General features: G+C 39.6%; 2 protein-coding genes across 5 annotated transcripts; both read left to right on the top strand.

Moving 5' to 3' along the window:
• The first annotated feature begins 2,659 nt into the window (after positions 1 to 2,659).
• Positions 2,660 to 4,350, top strand: SdhBL (Succinate dehydrogenase, subunit B (iron-sulfur)-like). Its single transcript, XM_002058918.4, has one exon. The coding sequence runs from the start codon at positions 2,781 to 2,783 to the stop codon at positions 3,927 to 3,929; it is 1,149 nt and encodes a 382-aa protein (XP_002058954.1). The 5' UTR covers positions 2,660 to 2,780; the 3' UTR covers positions 3,930 to 4,350.
• A 1,796-nt stretch (positions 4,351 to 6,146) lies between these two features.
• On the top strand, positions 6,147 to 16,780 carry LOC6635412 (dual specificity protein phosphatase 3). 4 transcript variants are annotated; one of them, XM_015169146.3, is made up of 7 exons: positions 6,147 to 6,391; positions 6,651 to 6,869; positions 13,417 to 13,476; positions 15,444 to 15,613; positions 15,684 to 15,812; positions 16,204 to 16,328; positions 16,392 to 16,780. In XM_015169146.3, the coding sequence occupies exons 2-7, from the start codon at positions 6,852 to 6,854 to the stop codon at positions 16,595 to 16,597; spliced, it is 708 nt and encodes a 235-aa protein (XP_015024632.1). In that variant the 5' UTR covers positions 6,147 to 6,391; positions 6,651 to 6,851; the 3' UTR covers positions 16,598 to 16,780. The 4 variants fall into 4 exon arrangements, with proteins under 4 accessions (XP_015024632.1, XP_015024631.1, XP_002058955.1 ...); XM_002058919.4 differs by having other exon boundaries at positions 6,149 to 6,391; positions 16,231 to 16,328; XM_015169145.3 differs by lacking the exon at positions 13,417 to 13,476 and having other exon boundaries at positions 6,148 to 6,391.
• The last annotated feature ends 774 nt before the right edge of the window (positions 16,781 to 17,554 follow it).

Raw genomic sequence — 17,554 nt, 5'->3', positions numbered from 1 at the left:
TTGTACCAAAAAATATAGAAAATGTCCTTCAGCCACTGAACTAAACTATTCCTATACGGTATTTGTTAATTATTTGTTTTGACTTACAAATGCTAGCAAATTATATTAAATCTTAAAGACTTATATATAAGACGGAAAGCAGATAACATATTTAGCTTGTCAGCAATACCTTAAGAGGGATACATATATGTTCTAAGTAGGTATGCTTATTTTTCTTTATAGTATTTTGAACTTTGACATGCTTTTTCGCTCGGGTTGCAACCCTAAAAATAACAGCAAAATCCTGCTTGCTGACCCCGTGACCTGTTCGGACAGAGCATCTACATATATGTAATATGTAATTGAAGTCGTAACGATGTTAAATGCTGTCTGTGGCAAATTTAACAAATAAAAGTTATGGCACCTTTGTAATTGGATTTTCTTTGGTCACCAACACTGTTGATTCCCATACAACTATTGTAATTGATTTGTGCATCCGCTTTGCAGCACTGCAAATCTGAAAATATTTACATGTGTGTGTGTGTGTGTGTGTGTGTGTGTGTGTGCACATACAAACAATCAGCATGAATACATGAATGAAAATTTAAAAGCCATAAATCTTGCACTTTTATATCACACTACGCAGCGTGGCAATCAAATTAACTGAACAGAACAGAACAGAACTGAGAAACAGGAAGAGACGGTCCGGTTCGTTGATCGTTGGGCACATCTGGGATCGGAATGGATGAATGGATGTCTGCATGTGTGCCTGTGTGTGTGTGTGTGTAAAAATCGGAATTGGATGGCATCTCGTCTGCCTGCAACATGGCTAACTAATTCCAGCACGCGTCTCAAACTACTCGCATGTTGTATGACGAAATGTACACGCCAAATGCCTCTATCATGGCACCTGTCAGACGTCAGCGGCGGCTTAACAGCTTAAATGACTCAACCAACGATGCCGATGCCGATGCCGAGCTGTGCAGTTGTGAATGACGAGGAGTGGTGGTGGGGAGGTGGGGAGGGGCGGGTATCGGCTGCTGCTCCAGATTGTCAGCCGCGTCAACACCTTGGCAGCGACAACAACTCAACTCAACATAATTTGCCTCAAGTATTTGTATGTGATGCAGTATTTATTTTTAATAACACTCTACTACAAAGTGTCGTACGAGCATGTTTCTTAAAAAAAGATTGCAATACGAAAAGAGCAGCCTTCTATGCGATTTTCATGGGTAACGAATTTTATAGAGATATTTTTCAGCCAATTTTTATTTTTTTTTTGTATTATTTTAATTGTCTATTTTCAATTTCAATTTTGAATATCTTTTCTCCTGTCACTTCAATACAGAACGCCTTTCTATGCGATTCTCACGAATTTATTTGCTGCTTTCAATTGTAGTTGAAGTGTTCTATTAACCAAGTGTTTCATCTACCACTTAAACTCTTATCTTTGGCTTTTTGGTGTTTTGTTTTGTCGCTTGAGCACAGTGTTATCATCAGCGTTGACAATGTTGTTGCTGATGTGCGGACGGCAGGTGCAAACAGGCGCATTGCTGGAATTGCCTTTTAATTGTCTCTGGTTGCTTTGATGTTTGCTGAGCCCGTGGCATAAAAAAGTTGATGCGGTTAATCTGGCCAGGCTTAGCGGGCGCTTTTCAGCCGACTGTCATCGATTGGATCTCGATGCAGGCACGCACGGCACACGACACTCACAAAAGTGTTTCCAAAAAAAAAAAAAAAATTGAGAGTGGAGAAGTGCAAGCCATGTATGCGTGCTCTAAGTGGAGTGGGTACGCACTGGGATCGGGGTGGGGTTGTTGCTGTTGCTGTTGCCGTGGCAAGTGAAAACATTTTGTTTTTCGCGTAGATCCCGATCCCAATGGCAACGGCTGCCGCTGACATGTTGTTAAGTTTTATTTTTAAGGGACGGGCCCACCATTCCACAACAAATGCGACGCATTTGCTGTTGTTCTTGTTGTTGTTGTTGTTCTCTCGTATTTATAGACCTGGCCCTGAGGCCGTTTTCACAGTTGGCTTCATTCAGTGCGCCCGCGCCTCACGTCCCTGATCTTTTGCATGTGCTGACGCCCCTTCGTTTGTTTCCATTTAATGTGCCAGCTCTTAGTTGGAATAGATGTCTGCAGCATACTTGCCATCCACTTGTACAACATATTTTTATTTAATTGCGTTTAATTTGAAACTAACAGACACTTCGCCCTGCATGCATATAGCCATTGTCTGGGCATTGATGTTTTGCTGATTTGTAAAGTTCAACAGTTCTAGAAAAAACATTTCACAATGTTTTGCTTGTCCCTCAAGCTTCGCTGGCGGCATTTACACTTCTTCAGAGCATAGTACAACTATTATGCTGTGCGAAGAGATTTACTAAATATTAACATTATGAATGTTAATTCCAGTTCTCAAGCTTCCAATACTTGAGTGTTTCATTATGCATGGAGGTCTTGGTCTTCTTTGCCTTTGCATTTAACTATTATTAATTGTTGGAAATATCATATCATCATGTCATATCTAAATCTTACTCAGAATATTCTCAAGTCTTTCGAAAAAATCCTTACATAAATCGAAATTCTCCTCATCTAGTTACCATTGGATTTGTGGCCAAGATTTCTTTAGGGCTTTCTGTGAGTCTGCCTTTGGAATTCAGTAGTTTTTGTCAGCTCGTAAGTGAAACAGCCCCGGGAAACAAAAAAAAAAGCGAAAAGTTTATTCAAAATTACTTTAAATATTAAATATATATATTCTTTGACTATTTGTTTGGACGATCTGAGCCGTAGCAAATAATGCTTCGGCTTAGATCGGGATTGCGCGTGCTGGAGGCATCGGTGCGCAATCATATGACCAGGACATATGGGCTTGCATCGGCGATGCCCATCGTTGAGGCGGTAAATGATGATGTGGATGTGGTTTACTGCAAGAAAAATGACGAGGATGCATCCAAGAACAAGTCTGAGATGCCCGCGAAGGTTGCGAAGGCTGCGTCATCCGAGAATCTTGACAAGCCCAATAAAGCCAGCCAGCCCGTGCAGATGAAGAAGAATGGCGACAAACAGGGCGGTAAGCCACCTGCCAAGCAGCCCAACAAACCGAATGGCAAGGAGGTAAGCGCCAAAGATGTTGACAAAAAGGGCGCAGCGCCAAAGGAAACGACGAAGCCCAAGCCGAAGGAGGAACGCATGAAAACCTTTGAAATATATCGCTGGAAGCCCGGCGATGAGCCCAAAATGCAGAAATACAAGCTGGACTTGAACAAGTGCGGCGCCATGGTACTGGATGCCCTGATCAAGATCAAAAGCGAAATGGACGCAACGCTCACGTTTCGCCGTTCCTGCCGTGAGGGCATCTGCGGCTCCTGTGCCATGAACATCGATGGCATCAATACGCTTGCCTGCATCCAGGCCATTGACACGAATGTGGGCAGGCCGTGCAAGATCTATCCGCTGCCGCATCTGTATGTGAAGCGCGATCTGGTGCCGGATATGTCGCAGTTCTATGATCAGTATCGTTCCATCGAGCCCTGGCTGCAGCGCAAGGACTTGAACAGGGAAATGGGCAAGGCTCAGTATCTGCAATCATTGGAAGATCGCAATCGTCTGGACGGGCTGTATGAATGCATATTGTGCGCCTGCTGCCAAACCGCGTGCCCATCGTACTGGTGGAATAGCGAAAAGTACTTGGGTCCGGCTGTGCTGATGCAAGCATATCGCTGGGTTATCGATTCTCGCGACGAGGCCACCGAGCATCGTCTGTGCCAGCTGATGGATCCGTGGAAGCTCTATCGCTGCCACACCATACTCAACTGCACCAATACATGCCCCAAGAACTTGAATCCGGCCATGGCCATTATGGAGTTGAAACAATTGCTCGCTGGTATGAAGAACAAACCAAAACCAAAGCTCCAGACCGATCAATTGTTCCAGAATCAAATGTAGTGCCTGCAAAATTTTTAATATTGATATCTTTCTTATTATTTTGACATTCACTCTTCAAATATCTTTTCGCACACGCACAAACGCAATTGGGGATGCGTCTTTAATTGGACATATAACGTCTCTGGGACTTGTTGGCGACTAAACACACATCGTATGCAACACAATTCATACAATCTACAAAATATGACACGCCCAACTGATCTGTATACAAATGATACTTAAATCATTAACAATCATCCTCACCATATATGTACATGTATAACAACAAAATGTACAATAACTATACATATTTGACAAATAGCTAGAGCTCTTCGCAGATCGCAAGGGTTCATTGGCTAAACGTGATCAAAAAAGTTGTACAGTTTAATTTAATAATGTACATGATGATAAAACTAAATAATAATAATAATAATAATAACAATGACTCCCTCCTTCATAAGCCCTAGCTTTGGTTCAAGCCTTACGTTATCAGTCTTAGCATTCGAATGAAATTTTATTTAATTTATAATTGCCCTTTCTACTGAAAATATTGCACAATTCAAACATTTTCAAATCGAATTTTCGGGCTAAATTAAGCATATATATTCTTGAACAGCATCAACAGCCGAATCGATCGCATTAAGATCGGTTAAAAGCTAGCGCAAATTCAAAACATTTTTGTATACATTCAGAAACACAAATTCATGCGCGACTGCTTTGAATTCTATCAACAGCATTGCAATTGCGATTTTATTGTTTTCTGTGCTGCTATTGTAATTCGTTTATTTCTCATGACTTAATGATTGCTGTGGACTTTGAGTAGAGACGGTGACAAGTAATGCAGTTAGTTGCGAGTTCAAACCCTGCCAACGGAACTTTTTTTTTTTTAATTTATCTTTATTACTACAAACAAGAGGGTTCAAGAGTCGGGATTTCCCGACTGCAACCTCTTACTGGTTTTAGCTTGGCTTGGTTTAACCGAAAATCGTTCTAGAGAGGCCTCGACAAAGGCATTTTTGGCTAAATGTCTGATTAAGGACACTTGAAGAATAATAAAATGATCTGTATTATATATGAACCAAAAGCTAGATTCAAGCATCGAACATCGTGTTCACGAACCCAACTTAAATACACAATTTGATTTGAGCCGTAAACCAAGCTCTCAGGACTTCCAGACCTTTGAATAATACTAAGAAATGCTTTGAACAATAACACGAAAACATATTGACTTTTAGTTTAAGAACATCTTCCCAGAATATGTTGACTATTCTGAACAAAAAAAATCTGTTACATTTACAAATACTAAATTTCTAGGTAATTCTAAAGAATATAAAGGGAATTATTCGGAAAAGCTAGCTAGCGTATTGCGTGCCACGCAGAAATGCTCGGAACAGGATATTTGTTAAGCTGAAAAGCCTCATGAATGACGGCGAATGAGCTGTTCAGATGAAATGACTCATTCAGCTAACATTTTATTTTATTTTTCTTAAATTATTCTCTCGCTCCGCAGATTCTATTTACGCAGCAGCAATAATTAAGCGATATATACACACAAATATATATATATTTAATATTGAATATATACGCTCAATAATTTTTCACAAATACGCTCAATAAATGTTTTCAATCAAAAACATTCATTCATTGCGAAGCTTCGTTAGATATTTCATGAGTCTATGTGAGTATGTTCTAAAGTTGATTTATTTGTGAATCATTTCATGGGTTGATCTTGAATTTGTGTTGCGGAACTTGAATGTTCGCGTCACAGTTGACCAAGTTTGTTGCTGCAGCTTGCTAAAAGCTTTTCATTCGCCCTCTCGCTCGCTCTCTCTTTCGCTCTCTCTCTCTCTCTATCTCACAGATGGGATGCTCGCGCCCTCTCATGAGCAAAATAAATACATTTCTAAAAAATACATGCACAACAAATATTTGCATATGCGAAAGTGGGCGGCTCTCATATGCATGTGGGCGATTGTATATATAAATATATATTATATATATTTTTATATTAGATATATATATTTGTGCACATATATCTGCCCACATAGATATATGACTAGGGCCCCGTAAGCGTCACCACGTGCAGCGGCATACCAACAAAATCAAATCTGAGCGGCAACACGACGACGAAAAAGCTCAACGTGTTCTACGTCACCGACTCGGGCCGGAGGTGGCCCGAACGGAAGCTTTTGGACGCCTACAAAAACCAACCCCAAAGCGAAAGCCGCTTTGCAAATCAGTCGCAAAAAGTACGTCGCCAGAACGCAAAAAATAAGCGAGAACTGGGCGCTGCAAACCAAAAAGAATTCAACAAAATATATCAAATAAATCGAAGAAAAAAATTTGAAATAAAAACAATAACAAATTAATTGAGAAATCTCTCAAATTAAATCTTTTAGCCAAACAGCAGCCGCATACATATATTTTTATATATATACATTTATATATATATATATAAAATTCTAGACGTGTTTTTTGTAAAGGTGCGTTCAACTAAATTTGGGAAACTTCTTATTCCTATTTTATTTATTTTTTTCAAGTGTGTGCCCAAAATTACGAATGAGATTTGTTGCCATTCAAAACAAGCGCAAGACACTTGTTTTTTTTTTTTTTTTTTTTGTTTTGGCACAGCGTCTATTCTAGCTGTTGCTGCTGTTGTTGTCGTTATTATTGTGTTTACTGTAGTTAACAATAATCATCTATTATTTTGCATTTACTCAACACCTGAACACAAACAAACAGGAAGGTAGCCACAGTAACGCGAAGCGGGAGCAACGAACGAATCGTCGTGACCAGGAGCAACAGCAGGAACAGAAACAGGAGCAGGAGCAGAAGCAGGCAGCGCGACGAGGCAGTTAATAAGGAAGCCAACACACACCCACACACATACAACACCTACACACAACACCCACCCCGCACACACACACACAGAAATTGATTAAGATGTCATGGAGATATGCGGTAAGTTGCCCGAAATGAACTTCAAGACAGCACCAAGCGCATTCGCTCCTGGCTTAGTTTATTTTAGTTAAGTTTAGTTTGGTCCCATCCAGTTTTGTCCTGTGCTCTGGTCACACTTTTGGGCAACTGTCAGCTGGAGCAGCTGATGGTTAGCAGCTGGCTATGTTGTTGATGCTGTTTCCATCATAGCGCTGCTGACCTTGAGCGCATCTCCGTGTGGCTGACCCAATTTGTGGCTGCATTAGATTACAAAGGCAAAGGCCAAGCCCACTTTGCCACCTTCACCTGTGTGTGTATGTGTTGGTGTGTGTGTGCCATTTTGCAGCTGCCTGCAGCCACCTTGCAGCACAGAGCCTTGGCACACACACACACACAACACACACACAACAAGCAATTCAACGTGCTCCGCAACCCTTAACCCATTCATGCACACAAGGCCTCCTAAATGCAAATGCTCTATGGCGAAAGCAAAGTTCAAGTGCCTTTTGTATAATGCTTGATGTACACACCCACACCCACACACACACACACTTATACACCCACTCACACACCCACACACACTTTCGTATGTATTCCCACAACAATAACCATAATTTGCTGTCGTAAGCAGTTTAGCAAACATTTCCGCTGCATTGGCGCGTAATTTAAAACGCACAAAAGCTCGCTATTTATTATAAACTTCACTTTATGGTTTATCAGCATGTAGGAATTTTGTTTATTAAGTTCTTCCTGCAAAAATGCAATCATTTGCGTTGTGGCGCCCAACGTGGGGCGCGCGCATCCCGTTGCAACGTGCTTCATTCACAGTACTCCACTGTATAAACATCATGCTTAATAGTTTAATATACATATATTTAATACGTGAGTGAAAAACCTTTAAGTTAACCCTGTCTAAGCACAGTTAGTTGAGCAAATAAGATTAAAAAGTGTATATTAAGTTGAGTCTTGTTAGAACTGAGAAATTCGATTGGCTGTTTAAATCAGAGCAGTAGTTAACGATTAGTTAAACTGACTTATTTACGCATAAATAACCCACCAAACATAGCTCTACGTTAAGTGACAGTTTGGGAGACTCGTCCTTCAACGGACAACCGTATCCCAATTTAATTAATTTAGCCTACCCTCAACGTTTATAAGCTGTTTAAATTGGGAGCCCTCCAGTTTCTTAAGACTCTTCAAAGTGAAGAGTCATTTATTAAAAATCAGCTGATAATATCAAATGAAGCAAACTGAAGATGGGAATTCAAATTTCATTTAAGGTATTCAATTGGGCGCACTCACCAATTCTATTTATTTATTTTTAACTTAATTTTCCAAATATACATTATCCTAATTGAATGTAATGTAACACTTATCAGCTTTGCTTTTGATCTATATTCGTGTGTGCATTTACTTAGACCTGGGCTCATTCTTCTGCTTTTTGTGGCGCTCAATGTGGGGCACGTTGCAATTACTTGCCGTTTTGGCACTTATCGGGGCGACTACATAAGCGTCAGCTGCATTACAAGTATTGCATTTGCCGACTGACCCGCAAACGGATATATGTAATAGGCTTTTGAAGGGTAGATGGGTGAAGCAGGGGGTTGGGGTTAAGCCTAAGCAGATTACTCATACGTCGCGTGGGCCAATTAACTTAATTATCAACGAAAATTTTACAGTAAAATGCCCCAAAGCGGTAATACCCGTTGCTCTGACCATGTGGCGGGCCTTCAAGGCTAATCTGCCTCGCCAAACACACACACACACAGAGAGAGAGAGAGAGACACATAGACGCACACTCGAACACAGCGTGAATCAAATGTTTGGCATTTTGGCGTCGACTTGGAGTCGCATCTATTGAACTTGAAAAATAAAGCAGCTGAATGCAAAATTAATTAAATTGCGGGCGCTGGCATAGAATTTGCGTTTTGGGCTGGTTGCTGGGCCTAATGTGGGGCGCAGCCATTGAAGCGAATAAAGCCCCGCCCCCTACCCCTCACCCTATCCCCCTCAGGGGCGTGCATTTAATTGGGCAGCCGTTCGCTGCTTCCGTGTAATGTGCATTTAAAAAAAAAGGGGGAAAAAGGTGGAAAAAAAAAAGAAAAAATTAAATATAAAGCCCAATCGCTTAGCTGAAATGTCAATGTCACTCGGTTGGCTGTCAATGTTGTTGTAGTGTTGTTGTTGTTGTTGTTGTCCATTGTTGTTGTTGGGTTGGCGCTGAGCGCGCTAATTGAACGATCGATAGAGCGTTGTACATCTCCCCGTTGCGGCTAGATTTGCTGTGTATGTTCTATATATGAGTATACGCCTATATATGGCCTATATATAGATGGCGCACACTTAACAATTATGTGGGCGCACATTGTGGGCGTGTAGCATCGCCAGCGGTCGTCGATTGGCAGCTGTTGCGCCTCATTGAGCAAAAGCGAAAGGCAAAATTCCGAGCGGCCACTTTAAAGCGAATTGTTGTCGCTATTGTTGTTGCCCATGCCATTGTCTAAGAAGTAATAATACAAAAAAATAAATAAATAAATATAAAGAGAAAAACAATTATCGCCAAAAATGTAATGAGTTAGTTAGACATGAACTGTGCACAGAGCCAGCTTTAAAAGGTAACGTGTATTCATTCAAGTTGCTACACGTATTTTCCCATAGCACTGACATGATACATGCTTTTTATATTGAAAGTACGCATAGTACTTCAAGTACTCAAATGCTTAGAACATATATAAGCAATGATGGCATATTTATATTTATGTGTATGTCCTTTAAGTATGCTGGCAAGAACTGATATCCTACTCACATTGCATATCAAAAGTACTTGTAGTATTCTCAACACTCAAATGTTGCAATATTCAAAGTATTCATAGTACTTTTAGCAAACGATGAAACACCAAAAGTATTCATGGTAGTATATATATGACTATACGTGTCTATTATTAATATACTCTTTATTTCCGTAGTACTCATACTACTCACACTACATCCCAAGTACTCGTAGTCTAACTATTCAAATGCTTAAGACACATACAAAAGTTATCATTAATATGCATTTACATATGTATATAATAAGTATACTTTCTATTTCCGTAAGCTACTCATATTAAATATTCATAGTACTCATAGTACTCAAACGCATATTGAATATGTTTATGTATGTTTATATATGTTTAAATTCCTATATAAACAAGTCTGTGTTATATAATCGAATATCGCTTACATTAACTAACTAGCCAGTGTCGACTATTATATTCACGATAGTATCGTGTGCTCATTCAATATTTTGAAAACAATTTCAAACCACATATTGAGCGCGCCCCATTTTTGGCGCCCTATCAGCCTTGAGCATTTAATGCATAAATTGTTAACAATTACAGCAATAAGCAAGAGAGAAAAAAAAACAACAGCATGTATAGCAATAAATAGACGATTTGATGAGCTGTCCCACACCTCGAACCCACAACACAACAAATGTGCCGCACACCTTAAATGGCAAATAAAAAACTACTGCGCATTTAATTTGCGCAATTTTCATTAAGCAGTTTTTCAGATTTTCTACTTTTCCGCATTTGTTTTTGTTTTTCCCGTTTGCTCTTCGCTTGAGTCATTCAGTAAACGCGACAAAAAAAAAATGTAGCTGCCAACTTGTTTGCGTATCCCTTAACACGTGAAGTCCACGCTGCGGCGCATTAACAATCCCTGCGCCAAGTCGCAAGATCTTTAATAATTTTACATGCTATTTATTTAATTTTGTTTATTTATTACCATTGCCATTACTTATCGTCTTTTTGGCGGGCTGTTTAATCAATAAATTTGTCTGCAAGCTTGCATGTCATTGCATTCGGATTGTCCTTTTCTCTTTTTGTTCCTAGACGCTGCACAATGGGCCAGACTGACACTTGCTGGCACAAAAAATATGTATTTACTTTGATCGTGCTGTATAAAAAATTTGAGCCCAGACGTTAGCCCAATAAGTCTGTTACTTATGTTTAGGCTATTATTTTTTGGACAACAAATTTTCAATTTGGCCCACTGTGCTGTTGCTGTGAGCTGCAGAATACGTATACGTACTGTTGGTCATATGGATATGTATGCATATCTCTCGCCCCTCCGTCGAATTCAACATACCCATTATTTCCCATTCATATTTTGTTTTTAGGCCAACGTAATTCCCACATACTTAAGTCTTCCAATTCGTATTGTTTGTGTATTTCCCTGTTGTTTTGCCCATAGTTTTCAGCATGCCTGGCGATTTTTCGCACTTATTGGCCAGCTAAAATTCAATCTTGAGCATTTTTCATTTGCACTTTTGTGTGAAATAAGGCCGATAGTAAATAAAATGAACAACAAATAGAAATGTATACAGTTCTTTGTATGTGTAAAATAGTTTTTGAATTTATGGAAAATTTATTGGGTACCAACAACAATACGTAAAACACGTTTTCTATAAAATGTAATCAAACTTGCAAAACTTATCCCGAGTGTGTCATATGCGAATAACATTTGAGAAGACAGTTGCAGACTTTTTTTGACTCGAAACGGCGATTTTTGCTTAAGAATTGTGTCAAAGGCATAAGAAAAGTTGCTTGGCTAAAGCAGAGACCCAAGGGGCCTGTCCTGTTAACAGCAAGGGTTGATGATCTCAGCGATGTTAGCCATTTAGTTTGTCATTCGCCCCAAAAGGCTATCATTAGATGGCACTGATGAGGCAAGTGTCTAGTGGCAGGTCGCAACAAGCGTGTGTGGCACGTATACGCCACGTTGCCAGCATTTAGTTGGCCTCCAGAGTGCGAGCGTTGCAACAGTTTGCAGCTGTAGCTGCAGCTAGCCGATTGGTCAAACGCTTGACCTGGCCTGAGCTGAGCTGACACAGTTTTGTTATTTGGCAGGAAGTGCTCGGGGTCGAACGGTGTCAGACATGGGTTAAACACATAACCACATAACCACGAAATGGAGACGAGCCGACTGACTAATAGATCAAACAATGTGGCCATGCACGTGTGTGCCTGTTGTATCTGTATCTGCGGCGGCAATCAAGTAGCTGGCTTTATAAAGGTGTCTATGCGGGCTAGTCCGTTGGCATCGTGGCTATTAAAAGCGACAAAAACGAGCGACACCTTGCATAGACACGGGGCGAAGTGCCAATAAAAATGCACAAAATAACATACTCAACGATATTCTAAATATACGTGACTCGATTCGGCGGCGAAATGCTGATGATTAAGTTCCATTTAACATTTAATCACAGACTAAGTCCAGCTGAATTGCCTCGACATGCGGGTGACACCCAATGTTGATCATTCGCCGTGCCTCAGCATGACGCATCGTCGACAGCATGAGTCCCACTGAACGCTCCTCGAACAGTGTTGTCAAGTGCCGCTAAAAAAGTAGCGTAATCCAGTGTTAACAACAGCTAAAAATAGCAAAACTAGCTTGCTGAGCACGAATGGGCAATAAAAAGCTGTAAAAAAAAGCTAATTTACTTAACAATCATTCGTCTGATAAAAAAGCTAGCTGTTTTAGCTGGAAAATGGGTGAATGGACAACACGCAAGCACATTTTGTGGATTTTTGAAAATATTTCCAACCGCTCGAGGAATGTGCCGAAAATGTTATTCGTTGAGCAGTTTTCATTTAGCCGCGATTTTCGCAGCGTTTTATGCATGTGCTCCGTATTTTTAGACACACGCACACATGTATACGAATACATACACACACATGCACACATAGATGTGCGGTTAGAGCGAGCATCTTGTTGTTTGTTTGTGTTTTGCGGAACAAGGTCAAGGCGTCGACAGTGACCAAAAAAAAAAAAGCCAAAATCAACGACGCCAACGCCTTTTGGTGCACCTGAAGGCGAAATGCTTCGATTCTGTCTCATCTTCATATCCCCCTCCTTGAAAGCTGTCAGCCACCTGCAATTTGGCCCCAAAGAAAATTTCTATATTATATCATATGTATATATTGAATTGATCTAAATATAGCTATTACTAGACTTCTACGTAGGCCCGTTGCCTGGGCAGTTCTTTGGAATAGCGTATGATGTGACTGACATATATGAAATTCAATTTCAGAGACATATTTTCTATTTTTGATCAAGCTATAATGTAACTAATTCTAAAATATATTTTTGACATTTTAAATAATATCGTTCCCATTTGGAATTGTGTATAATCTATTTCTTGTACTTATAATTGACATATGTATTTATAAAATGTGTGGGATTATATTCTTTTAAATATTATAAATATTGACTTTCAACAATTCGGTTTTAAGTTTTCATTTGCCCTTAAAGATTAAATCACATAAAAAAAATTATAAAATCATATTTTAAAACTTCGTTGTGTAAAGAATAATGTTTAGAAATCAGCATTTTTCGATAACATTTCTCTTCATTCGTCATTTCCGGCAGCTTATGCTCTCCAGAGTCATAAGTCTGTACATAGTTTATAAGGTATTTAAGCTCTTCCTGTTGTCCACACTGTATGTGTGCTTATCTCTTTTTTTGTTGTTTTGCAACACTATTTTGATTATTTTGTACTCTTGATCTTGAACACTTTTTACAGCTACTCACCGACAGATACAGCAGCAGCATTGGCGATAGATATAGTCCGCACTATTATCAGGTTTGTCTGAGTTCCTAAGCGCAATGCATGCGTCCAGTGCTGTGTAATTTCGTTCCTTATGTGTGCTTAAACAACGTGTAGTACAGCACTGCTACAACTAACTTGATGCTAATTTTGCTCGAATGGCCAAATGTTTAAGCTTATTAATAGGCATTTGCTGCTTGCAAAAAAAAACTTCTAATCCAAAAAAAAAGACTTCTTGGCCTTGGCGAAAACTAACTTAAGTTAAATGTTCCATAGATTCAAAATTGTTGTTGGCATAAATCTTGTGGCTAAACGAATCAAATCTTAATGTTGTGTATAAATATGCTTCAGAGATATGCAAATATATAGCTAAGCATATAGATAATGTTTGTTTTTGTATGTGTGTGTGTCTAGATAAATTGTCGTGCTGTGTCAATTTGTGTATATGTGCGTGTATTTGTATGTGTGTGCATATGCCAGAGATCAGTCACAATAGATCAAAATCGAATAGAAAAAGTGAAAGAACTTTTGCTCTCTGATTTTGCTTTTGCTTTTGGCTTCTGTGCTGTGGTCTCAGGGTCGAATGCCGCGGCAAAAGTAAAAGTTTCTATACAGTTCTTCTTAAACAATAACAACAAACATTGCGTCCCTGCTCTGCCCTCCTTCTGCCAGCCAGTCCGTCAGCCCGCCAGCCAAGCCCATCTCCCATCCGCCCCCCCAGCTCTGCTCTGCTCGGCGCCGCGCTGTCGCTGATTTTATTTGAATATGTTATGACAAAGCAGAGACAGCCGATAAGCGAAACTAAAATGAGAACTAAAAAAATTGAAAAGAAAAAAAAAAAACAGAAAGGGAAAATATAGATGAAAGAATATACAAAAAAATAAAAAGAAAATGTTTCACTTTCCCATTGACTTTGGCGACTGTCCCTGACAATTGACAAACGAGCAGGCGAGACAAGGACGCGAAAAGGCGCGACCTTCGCCTTTGCCATCAAATTTGCTGGCCGAGCTTTTGGCAACAAAACCCGCTCTGTACTCTAGATGCCCATAAATAATTTCCACTTGCCAAAATCTACACAAATTTACATTTTCGCGCACTTCGAGCACAAAACAACCCGATTTCGGCATATTGACCCAAATGATGTCCGCTCGAGTCAAGCGACAAACATTCTTTCATTTATATGCGCACATTCTAATATCAATAATACAATTGTTAATGCATAAAGTAACATAAATGTGCATGCTAAGCATGCTAGTTAATGAATGTAATTTATACTAGAATTGTTTTGTAGAAAACGCAGCTATATAATATTAAATATGCTGTTGGGTTGGGTCGCTTGCTTAACGATCTCCATGTAATATGTCTATTTATAGAGAACCCTTTGATATGTGACTTAAATATACCTTAAAATGCTTAAAATTTAAAATGTTTCTCCGTTTTTTATTTATAGAAATTCAAATAGTTACCATTTAGGCTAGTAAATATTTCGCGGTTCAAGTCAAGACTTAAGACCTCAATTTGTTATAAATAATTATTTTTAAATATTTAAATATATCCAACATTTTGTTAGTGGCTTGTCCAAAGCTGAAAAGTTTGACTCTTTTTGATAAAACTAAACCATTTTAAGACATGGATATATAGGTGCATAAAAATGTAGTTTTTAAATTTAAATTCAGGCAATTCGGTTATTGAGGACTTTCCGAGTCTAGAAAGTCTTGTGAACTTTAGCCACATTTAATTTATTTGATTGATAACTAACATCTTGCGCAACTTCCGCTGATGGAAGACAGAGCTCTTTATCTAAAACTTATGTGCCACATCTTAACTTCTTAAGCCCAGTTCAAGTAACGCTCGCAATTTACTAACCAGCATATCATATAAAAATTGAGACCTTGCCAAGCATAATTTGCGAATATGCGCATGACAAATATTTGCAACAAATTTCAAATACGATTTTGAACAAAATGAGTCAATCGAATTGTTGATTAACTATTTGCTTGCAGTCGCCCAGCCGTCTGGAAACCTCCGAACAGACCACAGGACGCCAGCTGCAGCGAGTACTGCATTATTCGATGGCCCCGTGCCGGACATTGCCCGGCCTGAGACGTGCCGAGTGCGCCATACACGATGTTGACTGTGATGAGGTCTATCCGGGCATTTATATTGGCGATGCGTGAGTCCTTGTGCACGCCATTAACTCCATTTCTTGCTAATGCTCAATATGATCCTTCTGCCTATTGCAGCGCGGCGGCCAAAAACAAAACCTATTTGCGAATGATGGGCATTACGCATGTGCTGAATGCCGCGGAGGGCTGTCGCTACGGTCAGGTGGACACGGGACACAGTTACTATCGTGATATGCCCAGCATTAGGTGAGTGTGGAGTTGTTGAGGCGTCGAGTTCATGATCAAAATGCGGGGTCTGCTCATGCACATTACTTCTCGATTTATTTGCTCAATATCGATTCTGGCATTTTGGTTTATCGCGAAAACGCAAACAAAATTTTGATCCTAAAAAAAAAAACGCCAAAAATTTCTTTTTCTTTTTATCTCATCCACCGTACACCATCGTTTGTATATATGTATACACATGATCACACAAATATACGCACACACACACCCACTCACCCCCACCCACTCACACACCCCCACACACTCACACACCCATCCATTTGACCAAACGCATTGTCATCATGTCTCACTGTGGGCCATTGTGTTGTGCTACTCGCAACATATTTGTATCTATGTGTGTGTGTGTGTCTAGACGCCAACATAAGGATTGCATTTTTAGATATATGGGCTTCCCCATGATCGATGCCCCAACGACAGATATATCCCGTTACTTCTATGTGGCAGCCAAATTCATAGACAGTGCCATCAGCAGCGGCGGTGAGTACAAAACTCGATATCATAAAACTTTCTTCAATTCATTTCAATTCAAATTCGTTTTAGGCAAAATTCTGGTGCACTGCTTGGTGGGCATGTCGCGGTCGGCCACCTGTGTGCTGGCCTATTTGATGATCTGCCGCAAAATGTCCGCCGTAGACGCGATACGGACGGTGCGCATGCGCCGTGAAATACGACCAAATGATGGCTTTCTGCAGCAGCTGGCCGATCTCGATATGGAGCTAAAGCGCAAGAACCTCTATCCCTACTAAGGCAATACCAAAACCCCAACACAACCAAAGATATATATATATCTACATCAGACACCAACACAAACACACACACACACATATATATATATATATATATATATATATAGATGTATAGGATAAGGACAGATATAATGCTGATGAAGGGCTAAAGAAAAAAAACACACAGAATTGTTTTATTGCTAAGAGTTATAAAAACACACACACACACATGGGCAACGTTTATGCGCTGCGCACAAATCATGATATGAACTGCGAGTAAGTATTGAATTCAGTATAAGTCTGTATTGTATTGTATTTCATGTTTAAACAAGGTTAAAGTTTATGATATGGCTGCAGCGTATAAGCGTGTGCCAAAACAGTTATACACACACACACACACACACACATATACACACAGACTAGTACAGAAATGCAACGTTTACACGCGCTGCCCAAATCATGATATCAATTTTGAAGATTCATCAAAAAGAGATATTTTGATGGGCATATATATAAGGGTTTGACACAATTCCAAATGGGGCGCATTATGTTATGGGTGTTACGTATATATACTACACAGACACACACAAAACCGACTCACACACACAGACCCACATATACAGACAAAGCGTTGTTCTAAACTATTTATAAAGATAAAAAGCTAACGACTTAATGGTAACTTGGTCTTCTGATATAAAAAGCTGTTCAAATCAATTGTCTTATCGTGACATCTCGTTATATGCATACATATAAAAAAATATATTCGGTCGTACTTCCATTTACTGGGTATCAAGTTACTTACACAGACACACACACACACACACACAGACGTGCACACCCCTCCCACATACATAGCTAGCTAGGCATGGATCCACGATCTACAGCACAGCGTGAAACAATAATTGCAAGGATCGAGCTGACATCTGAACACCAAGGCATATATATGCATATACACAAATACATATATATAGATATGTA

This window comes from Drosophila virilis, chromosome X (genome assembly GCF_030788295.1).
Source record: "Drosophila virilis strain 15010-1051.87 chromosome X, Dvir_AGI_RSII-ME, whole genome shotgun sequence".
NCBI classification, from domain to species: Eukaryota; Metazoa; Arthropoda; class Insecta; order Diptera; family Drosophilidae; genus Drosophila; species Drosophila virilis.
This window is presented reverse-complemented; position numbering and strand designations above follow the sequence as displayed.